The 23,373-nt window shown below is 32.8% G+C and overlaps 1 protein-coding gene across 1 annotated transcript; it reads right to left on the bottom strand.

The window, feature by feature from the left end:
- Positions 1 to 9,110: 9,110 nt before the first annotated feature.
- On the bottom strand, positions 9,111 to 10,720 carry LOC107469871 (uncharacterized). The gene is made up of 2 exons (XM_016089252.3): positions 9,922 to 10,720; positions 9,111 to 9,833 (listed from the first exon to the last, which is right to left on the bottom strand). Exons 1-2 carry the CDS (start codon positions 10,685 to 10,687, stop codon positions 9,259 to 9,261), a joined length of 1,341 nt encoding a protein of 446 aa, XP_015944738.1. The 5' UTR covers positions 10,688 to 10,720; the 3' UTR covers positions 9,111 to 9,258.
- Between the last annotated feature and the right edge of the window lie 12,653 nt (positions 10,721 to 23,373).

Here is a 23,373-nt window from a genome sequence, read left to right as displayed (position 1 = left end):
TTCTATTTATATATGAAAATTGATAGTAAACATTCATCCAATATAAAATTTTTAAATTAACTATCAAATTTTAAAAATTTAGTAAAAAAATGTCCTTACAAATCCAAAATGCCAAAACCTTTGGAGAAATTTACATTGAACAAAAATTATCATCATATGAAAAAAAATATTTAACAAAATAATATGATCTAAAAATAAAATTTAAAAGAATAGTTTTACTTTTAGTACATATAAATTACAAACTTTTTGTAAAATTTCACTAATGTCAAGTGTCACACCTATGCCGGGCTGTGAATCCATAATTCGGTAACTGACGTCCTGAATATGGAAGGGTCCTGAATATGGAAGAGTTTATAAATAATATAACGGTAAAATATATTTTTTATTTTTGAGATTTGTTAGAAATTTTAAAAATATTTTTAAGTTTTTATTTGTTTTAATTTTGTTTCGAAAATTTTCGATTTGTATCAAATATATATTTTTGATAGCTAAATTTTTAGAAAATTTAAGACCAATATAATAAGAGTAAAACCTAACCCGACCTTTGTCTATTTTCACGAAAGATAAAGCATTTTTTGTCCAAAAAAATGGATACTTCAATTCTCAACTTTTTTATTTTAGAACAATACGACATCTCTGTTAAAAAATTCGTTAAATAGTAACAAAAATTAGTTTTATAGAGGGTTTTATTGTAATTTGTAAAAACTTTAAACTCTCAAACTATTAATAAGTTTACTTTTAAAAAATTTCTTCACCAATTATAGTTAAGTGGAGAAAGACCATTGCTGAAAATGATATCACAAGAAAAATAATTACAGTACAAAGACCTTTAAAAAATAGCATTGAACAAGAAATGAAATAAGATAACATTAATGTCGATGATATTTGTATTAGTGACGATGACAATAGAGGAGATAACGATAGTAATAAAATGTGGTTACACAATAGAAATAGTAGAGATAAAAGTGATAATGATAAAGATGAAGAAGGTGGTGATAATAGTGATCATAGTTAGTTTTATTGTTAAAAATAACTTTGTGGAGCTTTAAAACTCCCACAAATTACAAATAAAACTCCCACAAAACTAATTTTGGTTAATTACTATTTAATGGATTTTTTAATAAAGAGATCGTATTATTCTAAAATAAAAAGATTGAGGGCCGAAGTGTCCCTTTTTCTTGTGTTGAAGGATTATTCTTGTGAAATTATTGTTGAATCAGCCCTAAATTTTTTGAAAAATTAGCTGCCAAAGGTACATTTGATGCAAATCGAAAACTTCTAAGACAACATTGAAATAAAATAAAACTTAGGGCTATTTTTAAAATTTTTGACAAACTTTAAGAACAAAAGATACACTTTATCTATAATATAAATTGTAACACCCTCACTACCAGAATGTCACGCTTCCGGCTGCGCCACTCTGATAGCAAGAAGTATTACGACTACTTTCTATACTTAATATTAAAATAGGAGCCTATAACTCGACACCGTATCGCTGATTTTTTTTTTTTTGAAAACCGGAAATAAATACTTTACCTTAAAAAAAAAACAAACAGGAATAGATTCATATACAAGACTCCTTACATAATAGCTTATAATGTAATATACATATAAAACATACAACTCATATCCCTCTTATAAAATTGTAATAGCAAAGACGAGGGAAGAAAAATTATCTAATTAATACAATATCATATAAACCAAAACGCAGTATAACTCTTCATAATACTCCTTCATCCGATTCCTGAAAAGATAAAGCTGTAGGGGGATGAGAACCTAACCATACGGTCTCACCACGGAGTTTTAGAATTGTCATAAGAAGATATTTAATAAAAAAATTGTTTTCAAGCCTAGTGATTATCATAGCCTTATGAATCTTTTAAAAACCAATAGCTAATTATTCAAAACCTTTTCAAAGAAACAATATTTAATCTTTCAGAAATCCAAAACCTTTCTTTTCTTATAAGAAAATCTTAATCATAAACCAACCACGCAATCAATCAACACAATCATTAATTCAGCACCAAAGCTCATTCTCAAAAGTAGCACACTAGGACAAACAGGCAAAACAGACAAGGAAAGCATATGTTTAGGTAGCAGTTACAACAAATAGTTCAGATAGCAGTTAAAAATATTTTAACAATTAGGCAAACCAAAACAAACTCAAACCCAAGCAAAGCATACAAATGCATATGATGCATGCCTATCCTATGGCTAATGAGCTCATCTGTCGGTTATCCAGTGATGACTTGCATCATTTACCTCTTTTTCTTATTCAAAAAGACCATAAAAGGGGCATAATCTCATTGAATCAATACAAATCCATGCATCAAAGGATATATATTATGGTACATGGTTTTGAAATGGGTTTGTGTTGAATTTCAAGTGAAAAGAGCACCAAAAGGGGAAGGAACAACAAATAAGGCTGGGCGTGTGAAGCTGAGCATGCCACTTGGAACAAACGCCATGAAATTGTATGGGTGTGGCACGCCAGTGGCATTTCCAAAGAGGAGTGCTTAAAGCATTAACAAGGGCATGGCACGCCAAGGGTCGGGCGTGGCACGCCAGTTATATTTTCAAGAGAGTAAGATTTAAGCCCACAAAAGGGGCGTGACACGCCAGGCTGGGCATGGCACGCCAACCCCATCATACGCTAGTTCACCAATCCTGAAGGGGACGAACACTTGGGCGTGCCACTTGGTATCGAAGGCGTGGCACGCCAACTCTAACCCAACACTTGGGCGTGCCACTTGAGGACCTAGGTGTGGCACGCCAAGTTTGTTGGAGCACACCAACAAGGGGTGTGCCACTTGAACACCTAAACATGGCACGCCAGTTAAAGTTTCCAGAGAAGAAGGTGAAGGTCCAACACTATGGGTGTGCCACTTGGTATCGAAGGCTTGGCACGCCTACCATCATCCTCACTTAGGCGTGCCACTTGGGTCCCAAGCGTGGCTCGCCAATGCTAAGAAGGCCAAGTACCAAAGCTGGGCGTGCCACTTGAGGTCGAAGGCGTGGCACGCCAGCACCAATCACTAACTCGGGCGTGCCACTTGGGTTCGAAGGCATAGCACACCAACTCAAGCAACCAAGAAGAAGAAGACTGGGCGTGCCACTTGAATGCTGGGCATGGCACGCCATCCACTGAAACAAGGAACCACACAAAGGGCGTGGCACACCACCTGCTGGGCGTGGCACGCTAGTTATGATTCCCAGAGACAAAGGTACAGCATACACCTAGGCGTGGCACGCCAGTATAAAATTTTAGAGAGGATGGATGAAGAGCACACAATGGGCGTGCCACGCCAGTTCAAAGTTCCAGAGAAAAGGAGCAAGAGAGAAGAGCCTAGGCGTGCCACTTGAGTTCAAAGGCGTGGCACGCCAGGCTAACCAAGGCTCTAAGAAGACCCTGGGCGTGCCACTTGGGCTCGAAGGCGTGGCACGCCAGGCTAACCAAGGTTCTAAGAAGACCCTAGGCATGTCACTTGGGCTCGAAGGCGTGGCACGCCAGGGATGCCAATACATGGGGCGTGCCACTTGAAGAGCTGGGCGTGGCGCGCCAAGCCAAATTCAATTGCTAGGCGTGGCACGCCACTTAAACGCCAACCACACACCAAGGCTGAGGGTCATGTTTATTGAGTTTTCTTTTTCCCTTCAAATCTAATTTTCTTTTCTCTTTTGTATTTTCTTAATTCTAGTGATAGGAGTAGTATAAATAACCCCTAGAAGTACTGCCAAGAGGATTTGGATTGGGTTGGCATTGGCAAGTTTAGTTTTAGTTTTACTTTACACTTCATCTCTTCTATCTCTTGTGCTTTTCTCTAAGCTATGAGTAGCTAAACTCCCTCTCATTGGGAGAGGGAGCTCTGTTGTACTTGATGGATTAATGATAGTGAATTTCTTCTTCTCTTCATCTTCTCTTTGATTTGCTAGAAAGAATTTCGTTCTTCATGCTAGTGTTCAATCATCTTGGGAAAGAGGTTGAATGCAAAATGGGTTTCATGGGAACCTTGGAAAAGGAATCATGAAACCATGCTTGAAATCCGTTCTCACACTTGAGTAGAATTTGAGTTTTGGGATTGGATATGGTGACATATAATCTACCCATTATTTGGATCTATGATGATGTGTGGTATAATCAGGAACCAAGCATATCTCTCTTCACGAGCAACTAGACCAAGGAATTGGCTGATTATCAAGATTTGAGAGACTGAGTTACCAAGGGATTGGGACTCAATCAATCATGATTGCCAAGAGGGCAATGAGTTGCATGATTGAAGATGAGATGAGCTGAATTTAATCCAAAGAGAGCAACATCTCCCAATCCCAATGAATTTCCCCTATTCTTATCTTCCACATTCTTTATAGCTTTCTTTTACATTCTGTTAATTCCCTACTCCCATTTACAATTCAGTCATTTACATTTCTGTTCTTTACACTCTTGCCATCTATATTTCTGCATTTTATTGCTTCCCTTTACTTTCATGTCCTTTACAATTCTGCAATTTAATTTTCAGTAATCAATACTCTACTCTAATCAGCTTAACTAATTAACTCATTAACTAAAACTGCTCGATCAATCAATCTGTATGGATACGATCTCACTCCACTGTGGGTTATTACTTGACGACAATTTGGTGTGTTTTTCAAAGAATGGATTCATTATATTATGTGGGTAGTGAAATCCAGTAATCATACAGCCAATCCGACAAGTCCGATATATATCAAATTGCTCAATGGGGGTACCATTTCCAGGAATTTATAAGTGCCCGGTCACCCTTACGTCATAGGGTCAACAGAGTATCAAGTCTCAACTTGAAGTAAGTAGTGGCAAGCCACTGCGTCTACTCAGGGAAACTCGTGTCTCAGATAATTTAAATTTATAAGCCATATGAATAATTCATTCAACATTCATCAATATCTAAGTCATTCTCAATATCATCATTATTCGTCAATCCATATCTCATCTCCAAATTCATTTCAAAATCAAATCTCAAAGTCAATCCTCATAATCCTTCTTTCCTTTCTGTTAATCAACAACCCCAATTCAAAACATAATTCTTTCGTTGATGAATAAATCAATCTTAAAACATATAATGTTTAAAACCAAATATTTTTAAATAATTACTTCAAATGAAACTTCCAATTTTATAAAATTTCGGCAGCATCTCATCTAAAACTTGGATTCTGCCACCCTTTTTGGGTCCCAACCAAACCAAACCAAACGCCTGTTAATCATTCAAATCACTTCCAATTACCGTTATAACAACAACAACACTCAACCCAAGGAAATTACAAAATCCAAAATTCAATCAACCAATCCTATAAATCGCAATTTAAACCAACTTCAATCAACAGCATCAATCAATAATTAAGAATTCTCGGTCTTTTCAAACAGTTTCAAACTAAACCATTCCTCAAACCCTTTTCAAATCATTTCCAAAATAGAAAATCATTCTCAATAAACAAACCATTTTCAAATATCAAGCCCTTTCCAAATTTGTTTTAAAATCAAATCATTTCCAAAATTAAACTAAATGCCAATATTAAATCTCTTCCAATAATTCAAAGAAAACCACTTTAACAACATCAGTCAACCAATCAGAATATTCAACTTTCTCAATCGATCAATCAATTAATCGAACTAATAATCTCATTCATCCAAAGCAACTCAATTCAATTCATAAGACTTACAAAATCACAAAAATGTATTTTACGCATTAATATCAATTTATAACAACTCTAGAAAGTAAAACAAGTTTAAGAAAAGCGCCCCTACCTCAGTTAGTCGAACCCGTTGAATTTAAACGTGATGATCCCTTCTTTGTTGTTTTCAGCAGTGGCAGCAACTCTAATAGCTTGTTAGTACCATTAATACTATCACCTATGATAATTCCATCAGCAAATAGGGAAGGCAGAGCAGCAGTGTTAAACAGAAACATAGGTTTTCCTTGCTCAGAACAGAAAAAGACTAAGAAACAAAATGGAAGTAGAGTAAGGATTAAAGCTTACAGGTTCAAGAATAAGAGAATCAAAACCAGAAGAAGAAGGTTGGTGCTATCTTCGACTCTGATGGCGGTGCATGACTCACCGGCGACTGTGGCAGCACGGCAAGGATGGTGGCTCCTTTGGCTCACCCGGCCTTGTCTCCCTCTCTCCTCGCATCATTCTTTTCTCTACAGTGGAATCTAGCAGGGACTGCCAACGGTGGAAACCCCTTCTCCGGCGTCACTCTCGCTTGCTTTCCCCTTTTCTAGCGATGGCGACGACCTTCAACAACAACAGCGGCAGCAAATCGACGGCGATTGAGGCATGACAGTAATGGCTCAACCCTTTTCCATGACGGTCCTGCCCTCCAACAGCAGCAACTGATACAAACTCCCTCTCTTTTCCCAATCCCCCTATTTGTGGCAACCTAGCGACGGCGACCATGAAGGCTGGAAGACGAAGCAACTCGGCGATGGCGGTGCTCAGAGTGAAGAAGAAGAAGCTAGAAGCCATTGTGATGATGGCATCAAGAAAATTAAAATTAGCTTTTAATTGTCAATTTACTAATCAGTTTTTAATTAAGTATTCAAATTTAAAATTAAAAATAATATAATTTATTTTCTGTTTATAAAAATTAAAATTAAAATTCTAGAATCTCTATTATTTAACTAAATTGTATAAAATTTTTATTCTTTTACAACTGTTAAGCTGTATAATTTAAATATATAAAATTATTCAATAATTATAAAATTAAGTAAAATTTTTAATTTAATTATCAAAATTCGATTTAATTACTTTTAATAAAATAATTTCTAAAAATAAAGTCTTTAATGAATAAATAAATTAAAATTAAGTCATAATAATATTTTCGAAAATCATGGATCTTACATAAATTATAAAATTAATGATGATTTAAATTTTCATTTTCTTTAAATTATTTTGCCAATTACCTCAGTGAACTTGACTTTGATAAATAGCACAATAAGACGGACTTGTTTGGGTAAGCTTCTTAAAAAGATTTTTTTTCGAGTTATCTTTTTTTAAAAGATCTTATGAAAAAGTAAATGTAATTTTATGTTTAGATATCTCATGCAAAAAGATCTTTTTATCTATCAATTATGTTTGGATATAATAATATAAAAGTACTTTTTGTTTATTTATTATATGAAAAACATATTTTTTAAAAAAAAAATTTTTAAAAAAATGTAAATTAGAGCTTCTCAAAAAATATATTTTTTTAATTTTTCTAGTACTTTTAGTTGAAATTTGTCAAATACACTAAACAATAAAAAGATCTTTTTTTTCATTGAAAAAATATTTTTTTATCAAAATAATCGAAACAAATGAATAGTAAATATTTGGACAAATGCCATTTAGCTTGGAAACTTAGTGTATGTTTGGATTAGAGTTTGCAAACAAAAATTTGTATAAAATTGATTTTACGAACTTGATTTTGATAAAAAATTAGTTGGTATTAATGTGATTTATGTTTGGTAATTTTGTATCAAAATAGATTATAATAAAATAAATGTTGTTTGGATTACATCATTCAAAAATATATTATTTTAACACTTTTTTTACTATAATTTCTTTTGAAAAGAACTTAAATTTATGTGTTAAAATTTAAGTACTCTTTTAGTTATAATTTGTTAGTATTTTTCTTTAGTACTCTTTTTGTATTTAATTATATGTTTCTAATAAAATTTATATTATAAAAATTAACAATAATAAATAAAATATATACTAATTTAAGAACATACAGTAAAAAATATACAAAATCAAATAAAAAATAAAATTCCATAAAAAAATACATATTAATAAAAATAATTAAAAAAATTATACAAACAATGAATATTAAACATTCTATTAAAAAAATATAATAATATACATAAGTGAACATAAAAAAATATTTAAATAAAAATATTTATACTATTAACAAGAAAAATAAATAAAAAATTGTAAAAATTAAAACTTAACAAAGAGTACTGATAATAATATTAAAAAAATGTTTGTAAAGTATAGCCATCAAAAAAATGTTTGTAAAGTATAGCCATCAAAAAAACATTCAACAATTCTGATGATTGTTTTGGTATCTTTTATTGAAAATGAGATTGTACGGCAAAATTGATAGAATATTAATTAATTTTTTAATTTACCAAGTGAACGCTAAACATAAAAGTTACAATTTGTTACTTTTGGTGAATGACAATTTAAACTTACAATCATGTTCCCATTTAGAAAAAAAAACAAAGGTTAGCCAAACAAAAATTACATAGTTCAAGAAGATTGAACGTGCTTCTTGTATTTTCAACGTGTTTACCAAACACATCTTCCGTTGTTGACCAAAAGTTGACAAGTTTGGAACTTGATTTAACCAAGAACATGATCAACGACGGAACAAAAACTGCACAAAGTCATGGTACATACAGGCTCACACAAGTTTTTTACTAAAGGATTAGGCATATCCAAATCTTGCAAGTTTTCTATGTGCAGATATTGTACTGCAAACTTGACTGGGCAGGAGATGTTCAAATATGTTATCCCCTAACATAGCCAACTCTTTTTTCTCCTTCTTTGCGAATGAAATAATATAATATCAGCAAATGAAAATTTTAAAAAATTCACCTCACAAACAGATCACTTATTGAAGCCATAATTTGTCATCCATTAATTAGAACAAAGTGAACTGAAACACCTGAACTTCCCACATTTGACCAGTAATAATTTTTCCCGATTTTTAATGAGTGACTACAAAGAAAGGAGGCATATCTATCTGAAGTGATAAGTTGCAAGAAAACACAAGACCTTATATTGACACAAACTTCAATTGCATCAGAGCATGTCAAAATTATCATAATTTGAAAACGAACTAGGGAATAAAACTCGACATATTAGGGAAATAAGCAAACTATATCATACCTTCTGTTCTCTATCTTAGGAGCGATCTGTCATCATTGTCCAAGGGAGATCCCCATGTCCAGCACGAGATGCCACAGATGATACAAATCCTCCATAGCAACAGCATTAGATGTCTCAACTAGAATGTAAGGTGCAATATGGCAATTAACATATTACATATTCAAAATGGTCAAGAAAAGTAGATATGTCAATTACTTGTATCAATTAGTAGTGTAACAAAATCAGACAGGCCATACTTGCCATCAAATCATTTTTGAACAATTCTTTCTTTCAAAAATAAATAAAGAGTACTGGTTAAGTAAAACCATGGTCTTTCTACAAAATAATGATATAAGGCTTTTCTTTAGGCCTCTAATCTCTTTGACTCATGGTAGTAGTAGTAGTAGTAGTAGTAGTACTGATCCTTCTCAAGACTTGCTGGATTTCATGCAGTGCTTCACAATCTCTTCTTGCGGAGGCAAGCTCCCCTTCACACCGAGCAAGCTCCTTTTTCATTTCTGCTACCTTACCCTCAGCTTTCTTTCTGGCGCTTCTCTCCTCATTCAGCTCAGATTCAAGTTGGGAGACCCGTTTCTGAATCACTTCCATGCCTTGCAGAAATAGTCCCTGCAGAAAGCTACCAAGATCCACGTGTCCCATGCTGTGGCTGATGAGACCATTGGAATCCAATGCGTGACCCTGGACGCAGGAGGGAAGCCCTGCTCCATCCCCTTCAAAACCACACAAATGACCCGTCTCTTCCATATCTGAATTGACCACCGGCGGAGGCGGAGGCGGAGGCGGAGTAGAAGTAGGACTATTCTCCACCAACACCCTTTGATTTTTCCTCTGCTCAGGGGTAGATGTGACAAACTGCTTCCTCTTTTCAACTCCCCCTGTCACTTCAACTACCTGTTTTGATCTTCTTCCATTTGAGTTAGGGGCATCTGCAACAAACAGCACTTAGACCATATGGTAGCCAAGCAGATAAAGTTATAATCACAGTTCGAAACGGAAATATTTAAATGCGCTTACGCAAAGGGCTTATTTTGAGAGGCGCATTGGTGTTAAGGGGAAAGTAAAAGGCACATTGGAATGGTTCTTTCAATCTTTGGAGTTTATCAACCAAGTCTTTCTCCGAAGGAGACAAGCTTGAAGATTGAGGTGGTTTGGGAGACTGTATCATCCGAGTCCAGTACAGTGGAAACTTTGGCTTCTTGTTTTCACCCACGAAGAAGGGAAGTGCTGAGCCTCTTCTACCTTCAACTCGGAAGAACTGGTTCGAGAAGTTAGCGTACCACTTGTCGAAAACAAGGATTTTGGTTTGTCCTTCATGCGCACGAATGGAAACCCAACTCATCTTTTCCTTCTCTTTAACTACCTGAAAGAAGTAGAAGAAAGCGGCAACACTGGGAGCAAGACGAAAGGATTGACAGAGATTCTCGAAGCTTATGACAAAGGCCCAAGCTTCGGGGTGAAGTTGAGTGGGAGCGACATTGATGGCGTTTAGGATTTGAAGTTGGAAATCGGAGAAAGGAAGTCTGAGGCCGAAGTGGGTGAAGATGATCTCATAGAGGTAGAAGAAATCATCGTTATGATCATGGAGATGAAGGGTTGAGAAACAAACGCGCTCAGAGGGAGTGCAAGGTAGAAATGAAACAGTAGAGGAATCAAGTGTGGGTTGAAGGAAGTTGAAAGGGTTGAGGTTGGGAGGATTGGTGATGGAGGACTGTGTGTTTAAGACTTGAGGGTCCACCCAGTCCCAGTTAGTACCAAATTTTTCTGTGGAGTTTGATTTCATCTTCCAATTAATGAAACCCACTCTCACTCTCACTCTCACCTTAGGGTTAAAGAGAAGAGGAATAGCCAATACTCTTTATATCAATTACCTTAAAGAACACGCCTCTGAAGCAAACAGGAGGGAAATGCCTTTTCCACCTCTCATTAATGAATTTATTAGTTGAATCCCAGTAAAAATGCAAGGTTTCACTCTATTAAAAAAAATTGACTATAATAATTTTTATTGGGATTAAAAAAATCAGAAAAAACATTTATTATGCAAACTAAAAATAAACAATGACACATAGTTTTGCTATTTTCAATCCTTTTTCCTTTGCATATTTGGCATGCTATTTGGTAGAAAAGAGTGATAAGTTGTATTCCAAGAGTTGTATAATTAACTTTTTGGAGAAAGAAAAAGTGGGACCAAATGAGAGTGTTGTGCCAAAATTTATTATTAAGTTTTGTCGTCATTTATTCGGAAATTAATTTAGTTATGGAGTCAAAGTAGGTGCTGGACGGCGTTATGGAGGGGAGGAGAGCTTTACATGCGTATGATGTCAGTTCACATACAAATCGGACCGAGGGATTTGCCATAAACAAATCGGACCGAGAGACTTGCAGAAACCATGCGAACCGTCCGATTTGTGCAAGAGTTCTCCACGCGTCGCACGCCCATAGCTCCCCAGGACGGTACCCACTTTAACTCCACAAGTCTCCTTCGTGAACTCACTTTCCCCTTTCTTTCCCACCCACCGAGTTGCATGCCATCTTCCTCCTCCCTGAAACCTGAAAGCTTGCTGCTTCTCATCCGTGGACTAGTGGAAAAAATTTGAAAATGTCCCATAAATCAAAACTAAAAAAGATTGATCGACCAAAGCTTCACATTGTAAAATATCTCAACTATTCTGATTATGTAAGTTAATTTGTTAATTTTTTTAATATTTCATAGTTCTAATTATTAGATGTAAAATTTAGTTAAAATTATTGTTGTTACAACTTGCACTGAGAATGACTGAGTTTATAATTTTATTGATAGAAATTTAGAAATAAATATATAAGAAAAATGTATATGCAGTTGATTGTTGTTTAAAATGATTTATAATATAATAGGTTAAAAATAAAACAGGCATTTTTTAAAAATTTTTGGAGTAATATTAGAAGTTATAGTTAAGTAGTTATGTGGTTGGTAAATATATTGGATTAGAAATAAAAAAATAGTTTTTTAGAATTTTTTTTAACAATAGTAGAAATTATAGTTAACTAGTTAAGAATAATAATTAATTCTAAAAATTTAGGAAGAAGAATTTGAATGATATTTAGATAAGTGTGTTTAAGTATAATTAATTCTTGTTTACAATTTTGTTCTAATATAATAGATCAGTGTTAAAAATGACTTGTTTATAAATTTTTTTAATAATATTATAAATTAGAGTTAAGTAGTTACTTGTTATAATTAGTTTTAACAATGTAGGATTATATATTTAAATAATAGTTAGGAATACGTGTGCTTAAATATAATTAATGGAGTGTTGTGGAGAATTTTTTCAATATAGTAGATTAGTAATAAGAATGACTTGTTTTTAATTCTGTGTAATAATATTAGTAATAAAAATTAATTAATTAACTGTAATAATTTCATTCTTTAATTTTTGTGGAATCATTTTTTTGGAATAATGTTGATAGAAATATGTTATTTTAGGGGAGGTTTTAGTATTATAGTAAAATTATATGTTTTAATTAGATATTTTTATGTTGTGTATAATAGTTGTGTAATAACAATCGTGATTTTGCTATGCGTGTGCAGGGTAAACGGATGTTAACATGTGATTACCCTGTCCCGCCGGATCGGTACAATGAGAGGGTGGAGGAGCATTTACGATCTACTGATTTTTACCATGTCGCCCAGATTGGGGTTGTTCAATGTCAGAAAGCACTGGTAAACACTTTAGTGGAAAGGTGGCACTCGGACACACATACTTTTCACCTTCCGGTTGGTGAATGTGCCGTGACACGGGAAGACGTGGCTATGATATTCGGTCTTCCAACCGACGGTCTTCCAGTTACAGGGATGACTTTGAGTAGTTTCGAAGCCTTAGAGGCGGAGTGTCTAAACCAATTTGGGGTCGCACCCTTAAAGTCGCAGTGTTGAAGAAGCGGCATAAGACATACGTGGCTACGGGATTTAAAAGAACGGTTACAGTTGAGTGATGAAAATAGTATACAGGTGTACATCAAGTGCCACATCATGTTGTTGATCGGTACGATCTTGTTTGGAGACAAGACTGAGGCATCTGTGCACTGGAAGTTTCTACCTCTGCTCAGTGATTTTGCTAGTATTAGACAGTACAGCTGGGGATCAGCATGCCTGGCACACCTGTACAGGAGTTTATGCAGGGCATCACGTTTTGATTGTAAGGAAATAGATGGACCACTAACACTTCTACTATGTTGGGCTTGGATGCGGCTACCGTATCTAGCGCCAGTTCCTAGAGAACCTCGCAGTTTCCCGCTTGCAAACAGGTAACACGATCTTACATTTACATTTTATTTTCATATTTAGAATCCAATGGTGTTAATGAGATGCGTTATATTAGGTGGCGTAACTGGGAGCGTGGAGACCGAGTCTATAGATATCTTAAGCTTGCTCATTTTAGGAAGGCCTTCGATGATCTTCAGGAAGGCCAGGTGTGTTTGCACTACCGTTGTATTTGGGTCACGTCTAGTGATTTAGTTGTTTAGATTTTAATTATTTTTTTGCTTTATTGTTACCAGTTTTTGTGGGTTGCATATTCTGTTGATCGTGTTGATCCGGACATAATTCCCGCGGACGTCTACATGCACTCGGTGATTTGGAGTGCAATGGTCCCTTTGGTATCTTTTGAGTGTATTGAATGGCATGCCACCGACAGATTTAGACGACAGTTTGGTTTCGTTCAGGGAGTTCCTCATCAGGAATGGAGTCTAGACCGGGCACACGGGAAAGTGTTAATTGGTCCTAAGAATCAGAATTGGGCCACAGCCACGACTCATTCATTTTGGGTTATGCAGTGGACAAACAGGTACAATCACATTCTTACTGAGGACCCCATGGCTCCGCAGCAGCCATTAGACACTTATATGTACTGGTATCGTTCAAAGTATGGCCATCACTTGAATTTGTCGGATCTTGTGGTCCAAGAGGACGTTGAGGGTGACCAGGTTATGGATGATGAAAATGAAGAGCAACACCCACAGTCACCGGCCCCTCCACCTCCACCTCCACCTTCACCGCCAGTAGTGCAACCTCAAGAGACAAGCCAATATGTACCTCAGATACAGTTTCCTACGTCATTCCCAATACATCAGCCACAGTATGACTCAGGAGAGGGAGGTTCTTTTAGCCAGTTGCTTGGGTTCATGGCCTCAGATGCCGGCCAAGCACAATATAGCCATCAGCCTGGGTTCATGTCGGGTAGGCATTTGTTAGACGTGAGGTATCCATTTTATACCTACTCGGGTGCTTCTGGAGGGTTTGTATCTGGTGATTCTAGTAGGAGTGAGGGCGGTCGAGGAGTCCTAAATAGTCAAAATTCGGAGCGTGTTTCGATGACTCTGATTGATGAAAATGCTAACACTTTTGAGCATGAGACTGATGATTACTTAGTGGATGAGCCAGATGACGAGGAAGACGAGGAAGACGAGGAGGATGAGGAACAAGATGACGACATGGACCAAGATGAAGAATCTCGTAATGATGCAGGTACAACAACGCTTTACTTTCTTGTATGCTATGTTGGTTACGGTTGATTATACTATGTACTTCTTTGGTTTGATTGTTTTATGTTCATGTATGGCCTGGTGGGTACGATTGATCATACTATATACTTCCTTATTTTTTATTGTTTTATGTTCATGTATGGCCTGCCTGTTCCGGTTGATCATACTATATACTTCCTTGTTTTGATTGTTTTATGTTCATGTATGGCCTGTTAGTTACGGTTGATCATACTATATACTTCTTTGGTTTGATTTTTTTACGTAGGTGGCACCCGTACTCCAGATGAGACAAGAAAGGGCTACAACCTCAGGATTAATCCATCGCGTCGTAGTGCGAGTCGATTTACTCCGTCCGTGTTCAAAAAGACCGCAAAGAAATGCAAGAACATAGTCACCTTTGGAAAGTGGAAAGCGAGAAAGTAGTTGTGGTGTAGTTAGATTTATGTATGTATCAGTTATCTTTTGTCATGGACACAATGTAATATTTATGTATGACTGAAGTTTCCTAAATACCAACTAAGTATTGTATGTTTCAGTTGATGTTCCTGAATTTCATTGACTATTATATGTATGATGACTTTCTATGTGATGCTTTACTTGGACATAGTTCACAATGATTCTATTATCATAAAGTACATTGAGGTAGGTAACAGTTGATTCGATTATCATAAAGTGCATTGACATAGGTTACAATGATTCTATTATCATAAAGTACATGCCCTATGCGTACGATGATTAAATTATCATAAAGTGCATTGAAATAGGTTATAGTGAGTCTATTATGAGAAAGTACATTGACATAAGTTACATTGTTTCAAATATCATATAAATCTACTGCGTGTTAGGGGCAGTACTAGGACCTCCGCCCTGACGGCATCTACTACGACTATGTCCCTCAGCCCCACATTGCCTACATCGCCTCGGACGCCGTAACATTCGTGTGTCCATCTCATTCAAGAAGTTGGTCATCCTGGGCCGACCTTTGGCAACACGTCTCATGTACGGGTTTGGTACGAAGCGAGGACCAGTGTAAGAAGACCACATAATTGGATTCTCGAGTGGCCTAAACCTAGCCCGATAAACACATCTAACTTGGTCCATCTTATAAACATCATGCACATATACCTGCCAATCTAGTCGTTGATTTGCACAACAAGCAAACACATGCCGGCAAGGAATCTGATCCACCTAGAACTCACCACAGTCACATCTTTGATTACGGAGATCAATAGCATACTCCACTCCATTTGGCATCTCACGCACTTCGAAGGCCTCATTCTGCCTGTCGAAGTAATTAACCTGAATGTTTTCTGATGCAAGTTGATTTGCATGAAGTTTGGAGGTCACATGCTCAGAAAAAACAAGGCCAGCATTAATCCAAGCCTCCGCCTCGGCTCTTTTACCTGTGAACAACTCATTAAGTCTGTAGAATGTTGCCTTCACAAGTGCAGTGATGGGGAGATTGCGTGCACCCTTCAAGATTGAGTTTATGCATTCCACTATATTAATCGTCATGTGATCCCATCGGTAACCACCATCGAATGCTAACGCATACTGTTCACGGAAATACGGTTTAACCAATTAGTGTACGCCTGACCCCACTCTCGTAAACGCTGGTAACGCAATTCATACTCCCGAATAGTCCTCGAATATCCTACACAATATCATATACCATTCAAAGTGAGTGTGATTCACGATGTTTAGATTAATCGCAGTTTCATTAGTAACAAACGTTGAAGTAATTAATGTTACATATATTGACGACAAGCTTTTGCAGGTACCGTGCCTTGAATTTCCTCAGAAAGTTTGACTCTATATGCCTGATGCAAAATATGTGGAAAGCTCTAGGAGGTGACCAAGCTCCGTGACTGCGCTCAACAGCTGCATTTATCGACTCATGTCGGTCTGATATAAACCCCACACCATCCCGAGTTACAACATGTTGACGCAGGTTACTAAGAAAAAAGTGTCACGCATTAGAAGTTTCTCCATTGACAATAGCAAATGCAATCGGGACGATATTGTTGTTACCATCCTGCGAAACGGCCACTAACAAGCAACCCTTATACTTTCCATACAAGTGAATCCCGTCCACCTGGACAACTGGCTTACAATGTCTGAATGCTCTAATGCAAGGGTAATAGCTCCAAAAGACTCGATGCAATACACAGATATCACTTACCAGGTCATCCCCTTGATATGCTAGCATAGTCTCAAAATGCACGACAGCTGATGGCTCCTTATGACACATGGCCTCGAACCATATGGGCAATGCTTCATAGGATGCCTCCCAACCTCCAAATATTTTCTCAACTGACTTCTGCTTAGCCAACCATGCTTTTCGATATCTAACGGTGTAGTTAAACTTCGACTGCACTTTTTGCAATAACTGATTTCACCTTTAAAGATGGGTCGGCCTCAACCAACGGCTTAATGGCTTCTGCAATTGTATTTGAATCCAGCTTTGAATGATCCTGGGAGATGGTTGCTCTGGTACAAGTGTGACTGCCGTTGTACCTCCTAATAACCCGACAGTACTTTCTGCTGATCATGCTGACTCTTATAAGCCAATCACACCCTGACCCATACTATGTACACTTCGCATAAAATGTCAACGGCTCTGACTCATACACATGGTAGTTTACAGATCTTCGGAGGGTATACTCCTTCATCGCCTTAATAACAGCTTTCGTGAAACTGAATTCCATTCCTACAGCGAATTCACCATCTGCGACAAAAGAAACTTCTGCCAGGACGACAGCCATACCATAAGTTTTTTAACACACGACTGTTTAATGACCAAAATAAAATATTAAATCAATACTCACAACATCAACAATGATATAAGTAAGCTATACATTACGTTATTATCTCAGTCTCAATTAAACAAAAATACAAACACATTAATACATACTGTTAATTAATAAAAATTAACTAAATATCTAAAAAAAACTACTAATCTTCCAAATAACTTCATAAATACTATAATAAAACTAATTAACTAAATAAACAAATAAATACAAATTAACTAACTAACTAAAAATAAATAGTAATCACCTAAACAACTAAAAGTAAATACTATAACAAATGCTCAATAATAAACCCTAATTAGCTAAATCACGAAATAAATACAAATTAACTAAATAACTTAAAATAATTACTAATCGCCTAAATACTCTCATAAATACTATAATAATTACTCATTCATAAATAAACCATAATTAACTATTTTAGCTTAAACTTGACTAAATAAACTATTTTACACATGCTAAACGAGTACCTGCACTCATATAGTCCAGAAACTCCGGAGCATTCATGGCTTCCAAATCCAAAACTCGCATGAAAGATGGCTCCTCAAATGGCACTTCGTTTGCGAGTGCATTTGCAGCATTTGTCACATTCGGAGCCACATTGTCGTCATCTTGATCTTCAACTCCATCTGGACTAACAAATTCGTAATTACTTTCGAACTCTTCTTCACTGTCACTGTTGTAGTCTTCCCGTAAAATATTTCGGTCGGCCTCAGATTATTCGAATTCAATGTACAACTCGATGAATGAGATTTGAGCACGAATTTCAATATACATTGAAAACATCTCATGCATGCTCGCTTCGTCCGTTATATATTTCGTCTGAAATTGAACGAATCCACCAAACACTAGTACAGGATATCTGTATAAAATACATGATATTTTTCTTGACATCTCCGAATCAATCTTCTCACAAATCATACCTTTAAGCTCTTCAAATGAAATTGTAAATGGAATAACAACATTCAACAGATCTTCACAAACAAATTTTACTCCTTCAAGTGTCTGCAACAAAATCTGACTAAAATAATACACTTTCAAAAGGACTCTATCATCTATTCTTCTCACTCAACTAAATAAACACAAATACTTCACTATCAATTTTTTCTCTCCAACCCAACCAGCTCAGTGACAAACCATGAGAAAGAAGAAGAGAAGTCGAAGAAGATGAATAATGTTAGAACTGGTCGGCGGACTAAGATTTGCAAACCTTCGCAAGTGTATATATATACACACAAATCGGACCAAGGGACTTCTCAACCCTAATTCAAATAAACTATATAATAATGAAAAAGGACCATCCGGTTTCGTTAAGTGAAAATAAAAAAAAATTTCCTCCACAACTCGGACCCAGCGAGTTGTTCACCCCAACTCCAAGTTTTCGTTAACAAAGAAAATGGACCTTGCGATTACCTTCAAGGAATATAAAAATAAACTTTCTGCATGTACAAGTCGTAGGGACCGATTTCCTTCATGTTAATTTCGTCTCTCCTCTCCATGCAAAACGGACCCTCCGATTTGCTCAAGGAAAGCCAAAAAAGGAAATCGTTGGGTCCGATTTCTTATCAACAACTCCGACCAAAAAAGCTGTCCCACATAATGGTATAGCTCCTCCTCATCCCATAACCCAGGACAACACACCCACCACTTCCATAACCAAATTAATCAGCCTCATTTATTAAGTTTCGTGGTCAAATATTTTAATATTTGGTGTTCAAATCTGTTTAAGGATCTTGACTATTTAAAATATAGGATAAAATATACTTTTTATTTTTAAAGTTTGGTAAAAGTTTTAAAAATATTTCTAAAAGTTTTCAATTTTGGTAAAAGTATACTTTTTATTTTGTTTTAATTTTGTTCCAAAAGTTTTTTATTTGTATTAAATATATCATCGATGGCTAAATTTTCAAAAAATTTAATACAAATCTAATAATAATGCATGAAAATTATGTTTAATTTGCTTGTATTGAGGGTTATTCATATGAAATTGTTGTTGAATTGATCTTAAATTTTTTGAAAAATTAGTCGTCAGTGGTATATTTGATGCAAATCGAAAATTTTTGGGACAAAATTGAAACAAAATAAAACTTAAGAATATTTTTAAAATTTTTGTCAAACTTCAAGAACAAAAAATATATTTTACCCTAAAATATAAATTTGTTTGAGATCTAAGATTATTCGAAGTGTAAGTTTATTTAAATTTTAACGTTATACCAATTAGGTTAGGATTTTTTTTCAATAAATATAATTAGTTTCAATAAATTAAAAAATTTTCATGCTTTCACAAACTCATTCACTCTAATAATTTTTAGTCACACTAACATACAAAAACATGAGTAATAAGTCTATATAAATATTGAGAGACTATTTTTCTTTTAATCATTTTAATTTTGTCTTTTTTTTCTGTTATTTAAATTTAGTCATTTTTATTTAAATACTTGTCAATTTTTATAATTTTAATATATATTTTTACAATTTTTAAGTTTTTATCTTTTATACTTATTCTTTCTTACTTTTAATTTTTTATAATTATTATTTTTTACATTTTTATTGGATATAATCTATAAATTTTAAGAGTAATTCACAACAAAAAATATATTTTTTTCATGAAATTGAGATCATTAATATACGTTTGATTAATATTTTCTGTCAAAATCGAAANTTGAACACACTACACTTTTTGAAAGAATGGAGAGAGAAATATCCAAATAGGTGAAATAACTAATAAGTACCAAAACTGAAAAGTGAACAAAAAGAAAAAGAAGAAATTATGAAGCCATGTACTTTCTATGTTCAAACTACTTCAAATTTCAAAGTTTAACACTTTTTACTCTTATTAAAATGATGTACTTTGGTATACTCATACAATTATTTTAAATTATATTTATTTATAAAAGTTATTGTATAAGTAATTATAACAAATTAATTATACTTTTAACAGTTGTGAAAATAGAATATACTAGGACTAAATAATACTTTCTCTGGCCAGGTTCAGAGGCGGCCAAAAGGGTTGGCAAATGACCGGGTTGAAGAGATATTGAAAAATACATTCTCCCCAGTTTTTTTTTAACATTTGAGAAAATATAATGTGATTTTTTATCGTCAATTTTATAAGTAGGATCAAAATTAAATATAAAAAAATAATAAAAAATAAAAGATCATAATTAATACCATCTAATTTTTTTATTGAAAAAAATCCACTCCCAAAATATTGTATGGAGTACTTTAATTTGTTTTCTATTTATGCTAAGTACTTTAATTTGTTTTTTTTAATTTGTAATAAACTTCACTTTTTTTTTCATTATCCCCTTCTACAAAAATAATTTATATATTCTTAAATTTTTTATTATATTAAAGTAAAGATGTATTATTATGCAAATATTTTAAAATTATTAAATATATGAAGTTCATTATTTTGGTCATATTCAAATTCAGCATAATAAAATAGTGTAAAATTAAAACAAAATTTATTCATTTAAAATTATGTTTGATTGGAAGAAAAACAATAGAGAAAAAAATAGAAAAAAAAAGAAAGAAAAAAATTGAGAGTGAATTTTTATTTTTCTTAGATGTATTTGGATAGAAAGAAAATAAAAAAAGAAATGTTATAGAAAGATAATTTTATACTTATATTATAAAATATATTAAAAAAAAGTAAAAGGGGTAATATTAGAAGTAAAGAGAGAGAAATAGTTTTCTCTTATTTTTTTCTAATATTGAAGAGAAAAAAAAGTAATGGATTCTACTGCTTTTTTTCCATCTCTTCTTCTTTCTCTCTTATTTCTCTTTTCAAGATCTCAACCAAACAATAAAAAATAATCATTTTTCTTTTCATTTTCTTTTCTCTTTCTTTTCATTTTCTTTTTAAACAATAAATTGACAAAGTGTCAAAAAAGCACGTTTACTGGAAGCAAAAAATTATTGCTTCTGCGTTCACTTCAACGTGAGTTCACCTTTAATGATCATTATTGATTTTTTCCAAAAGAATTTTTCATATTTATTTCAAGTCATTTTAAATATTTTAATTTTTTTTCAATTTTTAGTACTTTTTATTATATTTTGATTCTTTTATTAAATTTGTTATTGTAATTCTATTATAATATGAATGATTGATCTTATTAAAAATGATATTAATAGAAAATTATAGAATATTTTTTTTGACATTGTAAAATTTATTATTATAATTATTGTTCATTGTTTATTATTCTAATTTGTTATAATATGTATTATTGTTCTTATTGAAAATGATAAATTAAATAAAAAATTAATCATAAATAATAATAAAAACATAATTAGTAAAAAGTTAAAATCCAAAACAGTAAACAAAATAAGATTATTAAGGGTACTCATAAAAAGTACTAAAATATATTATTTTATATGTTATTTTTAATTTAATAAATAAATATTAATTTTTATTAAAAAATTTATAACAAACTAAAATAGAATTTTATAAAAAATATACTAAAAGAAGTATAAAAAAGGATTAAATATATTAAAAAATAATATTATAATTTAATATTATATTTTTTAATAATTAACTAATTATCTATCTAAAAGTGATTTTAATTAATATTATCCAAATAATTTTATTTTATCAAAATCAATTTTAGCATAGAATTGCCAAACATAAATCATGTTGGCATAAACTCACTTCTATCCAAAATTAATTTTACAAAATCACTTTTATTCAAACTCAAGTTTGACCAACTCTAATTTAAACACACACGAAGTCTTATTCGAATTTACATATCCTACCATTATTCATTGGCAATTTGTTGCGAAGATTTTTGGGTTTTATTTAATTCTAAAAATAGTATAACATAAGATACTGAAATTAAGATATAATTATATAAAAAATAAATATACAAATATTAATATTTTTATATTTTTATTTAATAATAAATTAAACTAGAATAAAATATTAAAGTTTAGTTTATTTTTTGTCATTTAAAAAATTAAAAAATATATAATAATAGAAAATAAATAAAAATAAAAATAAATTATATTTTTTATTAGTATCTTTATATTCTTTCTATTAAAATTTAATATTTCTGAATATAATGTCTCTATTTATATCTCATTTATTAAACAAATAATTTTGCGACCTTATCTCATTTGTCAAGAATAATTTTGCAAGCTTGTGTCCTTATCTAAGAAGGTGAATTCTTTGATGCCTATGGTATGGTGCCTAACTTTTGCCTAACTTACTTGAAATGGTAAGTTTTGAATATTTAATAATTTTTTATTTTTATACTTTTAAAATTAAATATTGATTTTTAATCCTTCTAAGAAGTTAGACAAACATTTATAGACACCATAATAATCACCATCTAAGAATGAAATAGTAAAAAATAATCTTGAGACTGTGTCCCTGTCTAAGAATCAAGTATAATAATACTACAGTTAAGCAAGCAGGCTAAGCTAACTATGTTAAAAAATTATTTTTTATTCTATTTAAGGACAATACATATATTAATTATAATTATAAATTAAACTATTAATTTATATATTACGGTAATTTTATTTATTATTATAAATATTGAATTAAATAAATTATTATTTTAATTTAAAATTAAATAAAATTAAAATTAAAAATATTTTTTATTTAAAATTTAGAGTTTAATAAATACTATACTCATATATAAATAATATTTTTAGAATTTTGATCTTTAATACATCAAAATTGTCTTCATAACTTTTTTTATAAAAAAATTACAATTCAACACTACTAGTAATACAAAATTTTGGTTGAAAAAGAATCCCAAATGTAAAATTCTCTCAAATTAAGATATATTTTCACACTTTTAAGTATTTTCTTTTTAATGATTTAAAATAGACTTGAAATCATAAAATTTTTAATAATTACCCAAATCAATCCCTAAATATTTTAAAATCAGATATTTTAGTCCAAAAAAAATTAATACACAAATCAATCTTTAAGGTTTTACTTCGACAGACCAATCAGTCCCAGTTTATTTTTCGGCAAAGTGATTACCCATATTAGTTTCCAAAGATTTTAAAAACAGACATTTTAGCCTCCAAAAAAATTAATGTACAAATCAATTTCTAACGTTTTTCTCCATTAAACATAACAGTCCTCCATCTAAAAATAAAATAAAATATAATAATAATAATATTA

Source organism: Arachis duranensis, chromosome 10 (assembly GCF_000817695.3).
Source record: "Arachis duranensis cultivar V14167 chromosome 10, aradu.V14167.gnm2.J7QH, whole genome shotgun sequence".
Classification (NCBI taxonomy): domain Eukaryota; kingdom Viridiplantae; phylum Streptophyta; class Magnoliopsida; order Fabales; family Fabaceae; genus Arachis; species Arachis duranensis.
Note: the sequence above shows the minus strand (reverse complement) of the source record. Positions and strands in the feature narration are given on the sequence as shown.